Genomic DNA, 12,758 nt, shown 5'->3' with positions numbered 1-12,758 from the left:
TTCTAGAATTAGTATCAATTTAAATAATTATTGTATTGATTTTTGATAAATGTATTACAAAACTTTTTGGTAGTTGAAACGGAACAGGTTCTTGTTGCACTAGTTCCCGCTTCAACCTGTTTACCCATTTAACTGACATTTAAGTTTAGCGCGTGTTTTGTACAGGCGAAATGTTTTGGCATCGCCCACGAACTCTCTGCTATGGTTCTAGCCGGGGGAAAACGCACGTAAATCTCCGAGGTATTCGGATGAATGAAACAAGAAAAAAAATCTCGCATTTCTGCGACGCACGGCATAAGAAAAACCGACCGCCAACAATAAAGTCCGGGATATGCAAATCCGGTCAGCAGTGGGACTGGGAACTGTACGTTTGGGGGTGGTTGAATTTTTAGGCATGGAGTATGTGAAGAACACTCATCCTAAAAAGTCGAAACGTTTTTATAAATTATAAAATTATAATTGTTTATGTCTTTTTATATTACAATGTATTATATTAACAAATACATATAAATTTATTTAAACAAAAGAATAATTAAATAATTGCATCAATTAACTTTAATTAATTTATATTTTTTAGTTTCGTATTTAATCTTTTAATTTAATACAGTTTTGCATTTTTAACTTGTACTAAATATAAAATATTCAAGTAATAAAGGGCTTCATATTAATAGTTAATATTTTAATTATTTATTATTTTTATTTAATACTTGGCAGTTCTTAGAGAATATAAGTAATTGATTCAGTTTATAACTATCACGTAATTTATATTTAACATTTATCGAGTCGAGATGTTTCACGACTCTTGTTATATGTCTACCCACAACTAAGTTCTAAATATAGTTTTAGATTATGTTACTTATTCAATACCTTTCACATCTTTCAAAGTGGTATTTTCAAGTTTGCACTTAGATTTATTGCAATTATTAATGCATTGTTTTTAATTATTTCTGAAGATTATGAACAAATAATAAAATTGTTTTAGTTCAAATTAACTTTAATTATAAATTAAAAAAGTATATTCAAAAACATAAATTTAAACTGCCTATCGTATTTTTACAAAAATTAATATAAATTATATTATTTTGTCTAATAAACTTGAGATACACCTGAAAGTAATTAATATGGAATATGTACATGTATTTATTTATTGAAACAATTGTATTATATCATGTGTTAAAGAAAATATAAGTCAAATAAATGAACTAAACTAAATTGCCAGTTAGTTTAAAAATTAATTTCGGCTAATGTATTTGAAATAATTAAGACATCCAATAAAGCCGGATAATTTAAAAGATATCAATAAAAATTCTAGATGATTTAAGCAATACTGACTGTTGGTGGTATTTAATAAAGTTATTTTTTTTTTTATTTTTTATAACTTAATTCAATAAAAATTACTATTCTTTCAATTATTATGAATGAATTAGTGTATCGCCATAAACAAATACGTAGTTACAACTGGTGTAAATTTGAAAAAAACAGATTAATAAATTAAGTAAACATTAACCAATAATAAACACAATGATACGCATATTCGTCCAGCATCCGGTCCATTAAAAACGAGACAATTCAGTCGCGTCGTGCTCATGCAAAACATGTTTTTATTTTCGTTCGCAAACGCACCGTAATAGTGTAAACCATTCAAAATGGATTAAAACCCCAGTAAGCAATTAATTTATTGACGTTATTAATTATTATTAGTCTTGAGATGGGCTGAGATGTGTCGCTGTTTGGGACGTGATAAATCACGGAGAGTTTTGCATTTTTACCTTGTCCGTGTTCTATTCCTTTGTCTCCGGACAAAAAGACGCTATAAATAATATAATGCGGCCGAATGAAATGAATGAGCGTCGTCAGGTAATTTACCGAGATAAACTTTTATTATTTTCAGACGATATTTTGTGTTTTGCGGGGAAACTGAAATTTATCAACCGTTCACAAAATACAAAAATTAACGCGTTATTACACATACTAGCTTGGATTTGGATAATTCACTGGTACAATTTTGTTTCAGAAAAAATGGCAATGGCGTTGTTCAAATTGGATACTTTTCTGGCGTTCCTACATATAACAGGTGAGTCCCTCAACTTATTTAACTTTGATGGTTTAATTTATTTTGAATTCGCGTTCCGTCGAAATAAGTTAATTTAAGTATATGAGTTTGGGATGCTGTATAATTTCAGCGCAAACACAGATATTCGGAATATGAATTATTTGTCTGATTAAATATGTATGTAATCAATGTTGTTCGGCCTGTTCGGAAATGTTATTACTAATAAAACCTGCAGACAAAACTAGGAAACTGAATATTCGCACGTAAAATTTAATAATCAAATGCGTTGGTATCATAGTTAATAATGTTTAGCGATGTTCACTATGCTGGAATTCTGTCAGTAATATCTAATTTCAATTTTATATGCAATATACAATAATCTTTTATTATTAACGTAGATTAATCAAAGAAGGTTTTCTTTTAATTTCAATTTCATGTTACATCATTATTTTATAGATGTTCGTTTTATTTAAAAGTAATATAAGTTTGTTAGGGAAAATAACTGAATAATTATATTCACTGTTTTCGTGTTTAATAGTAAAATAATAAAATGAATATTCTAACATTTTGATAGATGCAAATTGGGACAAAATGGAAAAGGAAATGTTAAACACTGTAAAAATAATTATAATAAACTAGCTTATTGTTGAGTCTGTTGTTAGCACAAATTTTTAAACCGGCAGTAAATTAGTCTCATCAAGAAATTCATAACTTCATACTTGCTGCAATCAAGAACGCTGAAACTCATATTTTTCTTTCGTCAACAGTCGCGAGATTTAATTAACTCTAATGTGCACCTTAATGCAAACATTATTTTTAAATTAGATTATGAGAAGTCGAAACGAACTGGCTCGGCCGTTTTAATGAAAACTGCACAACTTTTTTTATTACATTATAAATAACTCGGCTAACTTAAAAATGGATGCATTAAAAACTGGAAAATCTCATTTATTTTTGAAAGCATTTGTTACATCGAAATTTTCTTCCGCATATATTTTACTTTATCTTTTAATTTTGATATCCAATATCAAATTACTGCAGCACACAACACAACTGAGCACAAATCTTTTTTTTTTAAATTTGTTTCTCAATAAATATTAGAGCTCGATTAATTAATTACGTTGTTATAAAGTTTAGTTAATATTTGGGAGAAAGTAAATATAGAATCATAAAAAATTGTACTGTAAGTTATTAATTAATAATATTTGATACGACATAAGAAATGACAAGATCGGTTAAATTTTTTGAATTTTATCTTATAATAGTCGGAAACTTTGAAATAAAAAAAACATTTACAACTGAAAATTTCTAAGTATTCTGTATATTTTTATAAGATCATTGTAGGATTTAATTTAAATTACACTTTTAATTTATATTTCTATTTTCGTTAAATTCCTTTGAATAAATTCTTGAGTGCGATAATCAACTCATTTAGATTGCAAAGATAAAAAATGCAAGTCTTGCATTTAAATTACACTATAATGACCGATCCATATCATTTTATTGCATTTATTTCTAGAGCGAATTATTTATATATTTTAGCTACTAAACCATTAAAGCAGGAAAATGTGTTTAAATATTTTTGTTTGCCTAGTAAATAATACAACTAAGTTAATAATGGATGTATTGACGATGAACATTTTGTTTATTTTGCCATTGTTAAATTATAAAAGTTTTTATGCGCTTGGTGCATGATTCACAATTTAGATTTTCAGCAGCTTTCACTCATCGAATATGCGGGATATTCGACCGAAGTTTATGCAGCACAAACTGCGAAATTATTCATGTATTCGTATACAAATGTAAAAAAAACAGTTTATGGGATGATATGAATTTCTAAGTCAAATCAGTCAAGATACGCACTAAATGTCGTCCGTAAAGTTTAAGTAACTGCTGAGCATAGAGGATAAAATTTGAAGCCTGTATTATTCAGATTCATTTTATTTGGTGTAATCGTGAATTATTGTTATTTTAGTTGTTGGTTTTGTTTGAAATGTATTTATAGATTTTTATTATGCGTTTTAATTTATTTAATGGTTAGTTTGCATCAGATTAATCTTGTTGCAATTCATGAATTCCATCGCGATAACCGGCTCATTTAGATGCTGGAGATAAACCGTGCTATAACTTACATTTAAACCGCGTACCATAATCCTTGATTTCATGAAATAATTTCATTGTTTTACCATAATCTCATATTTAACTCTTTAACTCTAAATTTAATGTATGCATTTAAATTATATAAAATGAAAATGTGTAAAATTTCTTGTATTTGTTTTAAAAAATTTATCGGTACAATATCCTTAACGAAATAAAAGGGTTGTGATATAATAAGTAGTAGTAAACATGATTCTTATAAAACTTATAAAAGTAATAATACATCAATAAATTCTAAAGGCACAACTTTGATTAATTTTAATAATTAATAGTTTTTTATGACGTTTGTATTGGGCGTCCTCTACTACTTTAGTTTCATTAGGAAATAGGTACAAGGATTATTATTATTTAAGGTTGAAACTATTTTAAGTAGTCCTCACTTGTATTTACCTTATTAAAAATTATAATATAGGATGATTCAAAATTCGATGTATATTGTTAATTCTTACAGGTATTATAAGGAAGTACGAAGAAATGGCCACGTGATCAACTGGAATAAGTAGGAACCCTCGTTGTGTGCGATACAAAAATAAAAAACTTGGTTGTATAGTAGTAACAAACATAGTAACCCAATTCTGAATGTGTCAAGGAAATAAAATTAATAAATAAAATTAACAAATGTGATTTACTTACAGCTTTGGTATCATCAAAGCTGTATTTGTTCAAAATATATGCAAATTGTCTTTCAGTGACTATGACTATTAATATAATGTGTTTTGCAATAATAATTGTTTATGACTAATCAAATTAAATGAATTTAGTTATTGCACGTAGACATTCTATCGTATACTGAAGTCTGTTACCAAAAGAGAGGTCTTGTAATCAGTTAACAACACAAATAAATACATTCCCATATACCTAAACATGTAAACATAATAACAATCCCCTCGAAGTCGTATCTACAACGTCTCGTGAATAATATAAAGAAAAATAAATACTTCAGTAATTAAAATAACACATTTAACGGATGGAAACTGAAATTGAACTAAAATTATGACGCAATATAAATTAATATCAAAATTGGATGTCTGAAAACACTGCTCTCACCTTGATTTCCAGAAATCTATATATACTATACTAAACAAATATGTATAATAATAAAATGATTGAAAAAATATGATACAATGGAAACCCAACATGGCGGACAAAATTAAGAAAGGGACGCTTACACGTGTAAATTTAACACATTATATTAACAAAGTTCCGAATGATTCAAAGCTAAAGAGAAAAGAAATATAATAAATATAAATTTTTATACCAAGAATTTGTTACCTTTCTAGACGTCTTATCAGTTTAACTGTTGAAACTATAAAGTGCGAATCATACTCATCAAATTTCGTACGCAATACCCAGAGCGCATTCAGATATTTTCATAAAATATACAAGTATATAAGTAGGTACTGCAAGCGAAAATGAACCTTGAGGTGGTAATGCAATTCTGTAGCCGATAGTACCTATTGAAATAAGAGATAATTAAAATTTGAAGTCAATCGGAAAACGTATGTTCGGTTTTTTGTTCTTTTTTCTTCATATCTTTAAAGTATCTCAAACAAGCGTGTTAGTTTTTGTTACAATTTGTTTTATTTGGTAATTTATACTAAACATTTAACATGCCTAGAGTACGGAGAAGAAATAATTTTAGCCAATTAAGCGAATATGATTTAGATAGAATAGTGGGTTAGGATGAATCAGAAATTTTGTTTCGAGGAATATTGTGATGCGATGTTGGCAATCACGGAGTGAAGAGGATAGACGAGGTTCCGGAAGACCCAGAACTACCACAGAGTCAGATCGTCGCCTTAGACTATTGGCCCTAAGGGACAGAATGAGTTCAACGCGAATGACTACTGATTCGCTCGTGTATTTACTTCTGTATAAAGTCTTTTGGCCTACGGATTTATCGTCGTTTTTTGGACTTACTTCTACCAGCAAACCATAGACGCCAACGTAATGAGTGGTGTATGGAATGTCAACAGCGGAATGAGGAATGGAATCACATTGAGTTTAGATTAGTGATGACGCTTTTGCTAGTGCATGCACGATGGTTATGTGTTAGTAAGACGACGATGTGTAGAAAGATGTGTTCCTCGCTTTGCTGTAAAGTGTCATATTCCTAACACTATGGGTTTATTGGTATGGGGTGCTATTACTTATGGTAGCAGATCATCATCAGTTTTCATTAGTGGCAATATGACCTCCCTGTGATATGTGGATGACGTTCTGATATAAGGCTCGTGGTAAAAAGAGCTTATTACCGCTTGAACGTGTCAGACAACTTCTCACTTTTGTGGTATCTATTTACGTAAACAACTAATCGTTTTGATTAATATACCTAGTATAAACTTCCATTCAAATTCTGCGTTTTTGTGTTATTAGTAATAACTTCAAAATTATCTCTTTCCTGTCTAGCACTTGTCTGGATTCACTTAGACAGGAAAGTGATAAACATTAAGTATGTAAAATTAAACAGAATGACCCGGAAATGTAATCTAATTTGGTAGACTACGTACATGGCCCGGGTCAACGACAACGCGACCAGCGATTACCAAACTATAATTAATAAGCAGTAAATAATAAATTCTACAATTTGCATTATATGATTGTTGTGGTTTAAGACCACTGGTTTTAGTGTGTAATTGTTATGCTTATAAAAGAGATTATTTTTTATAATAAAATCAGTCTAGAATGAATTACTGTTTCTGTTCTAACGCAACCCTTGCTCCGAAATACCTGTTTTGGTACCAAACCCAACTTACTATGTTATATGATATTTTGCGTTTAATAAACTCATTTTGTTGGTTATTTCTCTTATACCATAGACAGTAATATAACGTTAACATCAAAACATCAAAATATGTTTTATTATATATTTTTAACGGTTTTCAGTTGATGTATAAAATATTTATTATCAAGTACATACACGTCTCTTATTATACATTTATTATACATGTTTTAAATTTATTTTTATTTTCCTGTCATGTGTTGCTTGTCTGTTCTGATTTATTTATAAAACGGTCATATTTTAACTATTTACCAATATTTTGTCTGACCCACAAAGCTTAGTCTTAAAAATAATGTAAAATTAGTTTTTGGGGGAATTAAATGGTGTCTACATTTTTTGGCCGAAATTATACGACGAAAAATAAATCATCATCTTGGTGACCATGAAAAAATTGTCTTGAAAACTAACAAAACTTGTAGCTGTACTTAGACCACCTTTATATTACATCGGAATTAAGAATATGTTTTACTTTTTTTTGTATTGATACACTAGTGTCCCAAAGAATAAGAAATTCTAGCTAAGAAGAATGGAAGGTAATATAGCAGTAGGGGAAAGATATTTCCAATATTTGCTATAAATTTAATTGTTTCTTATTAATTAATTGTTTGCTGTTCTAAAAAGACCCTACCGCTTTGATTTTCACGCGAAAGGTTAGTTGTAGTAAAGAAATGCAAGAGGCTATTTTTTCATTGCCAACATGGAGATATTAAAATTTAGAATTTTTCTTTGTAAGTATAAAATGTTGCCTAATAAAAAAGTTTATTTATGAAACAAAAAGAGATTGCCTAAAACAGTCGGAACGTACAAATTTTCTAAAGTTTGCATGATTGTAGCTATAATTTCAGGTAATCGACTTTTTATGAGAACTTTAAATGGCTGTAGGGGATGTTTATAGGAAAAAAAAGGTTTGTTCTTTAAACAACAGAAGCGACAATTTTTAGTACTTTCGAAATCTGTGGAACACGTCCCAGAAAAATTTTTACTGAAGCACTTAATTTGATATATATTCCAAGAAATCTTATAGAATTATTTTTAATTAACATTATGCATCTTGTATTTAATTCTAGACAGATGTATGACTTAAGTGAATAGAAAATGTATGTAAATCAATCGTGCTTTCAACACAGATGTTTAAATTAAAATACAGTCATTTTGGATGCAGGAAAGCTGTTCAATTAAACACAAAGCCGTATTATATTGTGCACGTCTTCCGCAATATGAACCGTTTTATTAACGGGTACATTTTACGGTTGACATTATTAAATTCAGACCGTTAAGAAATGCAACGTTGTACTCTTTGGGTCATTCGTAGTGGTTAATCGCGATAAAGTTTACGAGACTCATTCGAATTTTAATACTGTTCAGTAAAATTTTTTAAGCGTCTCATTTATTTTTTCAAAATTGAATGAGTTTAACTAGTAGTTAAGATGTAAGTTGGAGGTTTTTGCTACGGGAAATCCGGTTTTGAGAGCGTTAAGTGTGATTGGCAATTGTGGGTTAAGCTTTTGCGTTTCCCCATTGGACTTTTGTTGTTTCACAAAACACTTTTTTGACGGTCAACTTTCTTTACGCTTTGCCACTTAGATAATCTCCGTTGCTTAAAGTTTTCTGTTTAGTTTCGCGGCTTTCTATTTGTAGATTGACGGCTCAATATGAATTGAATAAAATCCACCTGAAACCGAATTTGGTCGGCTATAAAAAAATAAACGAACCTCTATTAAATAAAGTTGGGGTGACGCACGGAAGGGAACTGGAAAATTACACCTGGGTGACCGTTGTCTCGGGGCGCAATTAGTTTTATTACTTTGGGGTCGGCGAGTCTGTGGAAAAATCCACTTATCCTATAAATATGGGCTTAGTTACTTCTCCATTCATCCGTGGACTTCTTTCTCCCCCGGAAAACTGGGAGACAGTTACAGTACCCGGTCAGATATGTCGGTCTAATATAATTGGGCGGGCCAGCCTCCACGGGATAGTAACGTTGCCTTAATCTACATTACGACATGGCTTAAATTAAAATAACAATTACTAGGAACAGGGATAAGGGATTTGTTTCAGTTTGAACAGATGACGAGATTTTCAAATTAAATTTTTAATTACAAAATTGTTACGTTTTATGAAAGTTTTCATAATAAATTTTATCTTGACCATATTGTATTTAAATTTTTTAGTGAAATATATCCTAAAAAATTAATTTTTATAATTCTCTCATACAATTTTAAATTAAATTAATTTATAAATAGCCTCTATTTTATTTAAAAAAGAAGAGTTAATTAAGTTAGAAGTATAATATTAAAGTTTTTCTAATTAAACACATCATAGTAAAATGTATGCAAAAATCATATCTCAACTTTGTTTCGTGAATAATTAAACGTCACTCAACGAACAAATATAACAAAACAGGTTTATATGAACTTTCAACAAAATATGATTTATGAATTGAAATCCTACTTTCGAAATAATAGTAATCGAAAAAAAAGAAATCTTGAAGTCAAAATTTTGCCATTAAGTGGTTGTGACAAATGCATAAGAGCATTTCTTGAAATGAATTATATCCAGCTTGACTATTTCACGTTTCCTTTAATAATGCATTTCCTCGAGAAAATTACATTTTAAACACCGTCAATTATGAACGTATACAGTTCAGTACTTCACTATTATAATTATGGTATGTATGTACCGAATATATTAATTACTTAAAGAATTTATGCATTCCAAATTAGTTTAGCGTAGAAACTGTTTTCATTAAGGAAAGTTTAACGATAAATCTTGCAGTTGTCAACGATCCGCGTTCGGTGTGACATATTTGAAATTAAAATTATGTAACAAAAAATCTCTGCGATTAATTAATTTTTTTTTTTTAGATTTTTGAATTACACCTTTTTTGGTTGTGGAAAATGGATCACAGTAACTTTGTGTCTAATTTAGGGTTGGTTTGTAATTTCTTTTACAAAAAAGCAATATAATTGTGATATTTAAATTGAGTAATTAATAAATTTCTCAACAACAATATTGGTAGTTGACTGGATTCGTTAATTAAAATCTGGATGCGCAAATGTTCGTTTTTGGATAGCTATAAATGAGAACATATGCTACTTTAATTTCGAGGATATATTTAGTCCCAATTTGAATATAGAACATGGAAATGCATATTAATCCCCGAATCCAGTTATTATTAATGACTCGTGCTAATGAAAATCTATTCGAAAGCTGAACATATCCATCAAAACTTACTAGGCTTATTCCCATATCCCGTGATTAAGGTGAAGTGCTTCGCTAATTGATAAACTCAGTTAACTTAATATTTTATTAAATTTTACTTACGTAAACTTCCATACCTATAAATGTTATGTTGAATAGATTTGAATAAACGTGAATAAGAATAATGCAACATCCCGTGCTGAAATTCATTTCAGGGATTGAATTTGTGTGGATTTTAGTCACAGTTTCAGGATCATTTCCTCCTTTTTCAATGTGACTAACTGAATTTCCCCCAAAATCGTTTAAACGTCTGCCCGAATTTTATTTAAATAACTATTGGAACCGATCCTGTCGATTCGTTTTTCTAAATCTGATTTGACGATATTATTTGGAGAAAAATATTTAATTTATTTAATAATTGATCATTATTATTTTTATAAAGGTAGAAACTTATAAACTTATGAAACTTATTTTTATTTTTACATAAAAATGAATTTTATTCCTAATTTAATGAATTTTATTTAATATTGGATATTTCCACCTCTATTTCAAATGATAACTTCACACTACCTACTCATACTCTTAATGAGCATTTGAAATTAGCTTAGATCCAGATTATTTCGACAAGAAGACTTCAAATTCTTGGGACGATTTTGAAGTTGAAAGCCTCAATCTTGGGTAGGGGTTGTGGCATAATGCCTGTCTTATTTTGTTCTTTTGATCTAGTCATCATACTCCAAAATACCTTTGTAACATACGGGAAATTGATGTATGAGACATACCACCTGTCGGCTATCCTGTGGTAACTATAACATTCTTCCACTAACAAAACATATTGAGTATTGATGTTACATTTTGACAATATACGAAAATTAAAACGACAGATACAGACAATTTTATTCTAACAAAAGGGCGATAGTGTAAGCGGTTTTATTAATTTAACGGATTTGAGATATTACACCTATGTATGCATGTATGTAATTTGGCTGCGAGATTATGAAAAGCATTCTACTATTTTTTTTTTCTAATTTGGACCATTCATCTAGATGACAGTAGATATATTTATATTTTTCAAATTGTGGTGAATAATGCAGATCGATGTGATATTTAGAATAATAATTTCATCAGCTGTGACCGAATGAATTTAGTACTATTGAATGGATAATTTAATTACATTTTCTAATCATTATTATGAAAAAATGAAATATTTCATTAACTAGGTCAATGACTCAATTGAGAGATAAATTAGTATATTTTCAGCGCCCTCAAATTATACTAATATTTATAAAAGAAATTGTGGAGAAATAGTGTTATGAAAACAATTTCAAGAAATTCATATATTTTTACAGGAGATAGATTTTCTACACATACTATTCGTTAGACCGAAAATGTGTCAGATTTCAAATTACAGTGATTAGTCTTGTTTTTTTTCTTTGCACGTTTTGCGCATTTGGGCCAAATTAAAGGCCAAGAATATTTTCAACCCGTTATTTATAATTAATGGCATGTAACACTGATATCTGGAGGTTTAACGAGCGTGTGGTCATTATACGGAAAAATGCAAAATGACTCATACTAATTTTGTTTTTGGTTGTAACCAATTAAATCGTTTCATCAACGTGTTTTATATTGATTATTTATTATACACTGGTAATTCATTTGGTAGAACAGCAGTTAAAGTAAAAAGATCGTAAAGAGAAAAGTTATGACGACATATAAAAGTTAGCTCGTTGAAATTTCTGGACACGTATTTTTTTGTGCAAATATTCATAGACTTGTTCTTTTTCCTTCTTATGTTTTTAATGGTGTTATAAGTGGCACGTTCAAACTAACTTATGTTTGTTACTGGTAAAAACTTAAAGTTAGAAGTTGTGAAATTTACTTTACTCACTAATAAAAATTAAATAAAGATAATTTTGTTGCAGGTTTGTTTTTTTGCTTAATCGTTTATAGGTATTTGTGTGGAAGTTATGAAAAGAAATCATTTCTCACAGGAAATTATTTTTTGAAATGACAGCAACGAATATCACTGTCCTTATTGCTGGGAATTTTATTATTGACATTTGTGTTGGAAATTTAATAGAAACGACAAATAAAATCCAAATATATAATTATGAGAACAGCGTGAAACTCGAATTTATTGAAATCTATTAATAATTTTGCCTAAAGGTATTTTAGTTAGTTTATGGTAATATGAACGTTTCATGATTTATTTTTGTGCTTTATATAAGAAATTAAAAGGTATTAAAAGGTATTAATCGGGCCATTATTTATTTGTTTGATTAAATAATGTAAATTAATTTTCAAATTTACTAAATTATATAAGAAGCATTCTATACCAAAGAAAGCACTTTTGAAATTGATCCCTTTGTATTTCGCTTAACTTTTAAATACATATAAAATGAGACGACGATTATTTTTCCAAATAATTATAACTCAAAAATTTACTAAAAAGCGTTCTTGTTTATTTTTGAAAGAATTTTACGAAAAGAAACGAAAATAGATAGAAATTAATTAATTTTTGGTTTTTATTAAATAAAACTTTAATTCGTTTTTTGTTCAATG

General features: G+C 29.0%; 1 protein-coding gene across 1 annotated transcript in view; it reads left to right on the top strand.

Annotated features, from left to right (window-relative positions):
• Positions 1 to 1,590: 1,590 nt before the first annotated feature.
• The window catches only part of LOC126266528 (uncharacterized), a 149,036-nt gene continuing 137,868 nt past the window's right edge, over positions 1,591 to 12,758 (top strand). The window contains exons 1-2 of the mRNA XM_049970688.1: positions 1,591 to 1,662; positions 2,015 to 2,074. Of these exons, the coding sequence (XP_049826645.1) occupies positions 2,020 to 2,074 (55 nt within the window). The 5' untranslated portion in view covers positions 1,591 to 1,662; positions 2,015 to 2,019. The remainder of the gene's footprint in view (positions 1,663 to 2,014; positions 2,075 to 12,758) is intronic.

This window comes from Aethina tumida, chromosome 1 (genome assembly GCF_024364675.1).
Source record: "Aethina tumida isolate Nest 87 chromosome 1, icAetTumi1.1, whole genome shotgun sequence".
NCBI lineage: Eukaryota > Metazoa > Arthropoda > Insecta > Coleoptera > Nitidulidae > Aethina > Aethina tumida.
Note: the sequence above shows the minus strand (reverse complement) of the source record. Positions and strands in the feature narration are given on the sequence as shown.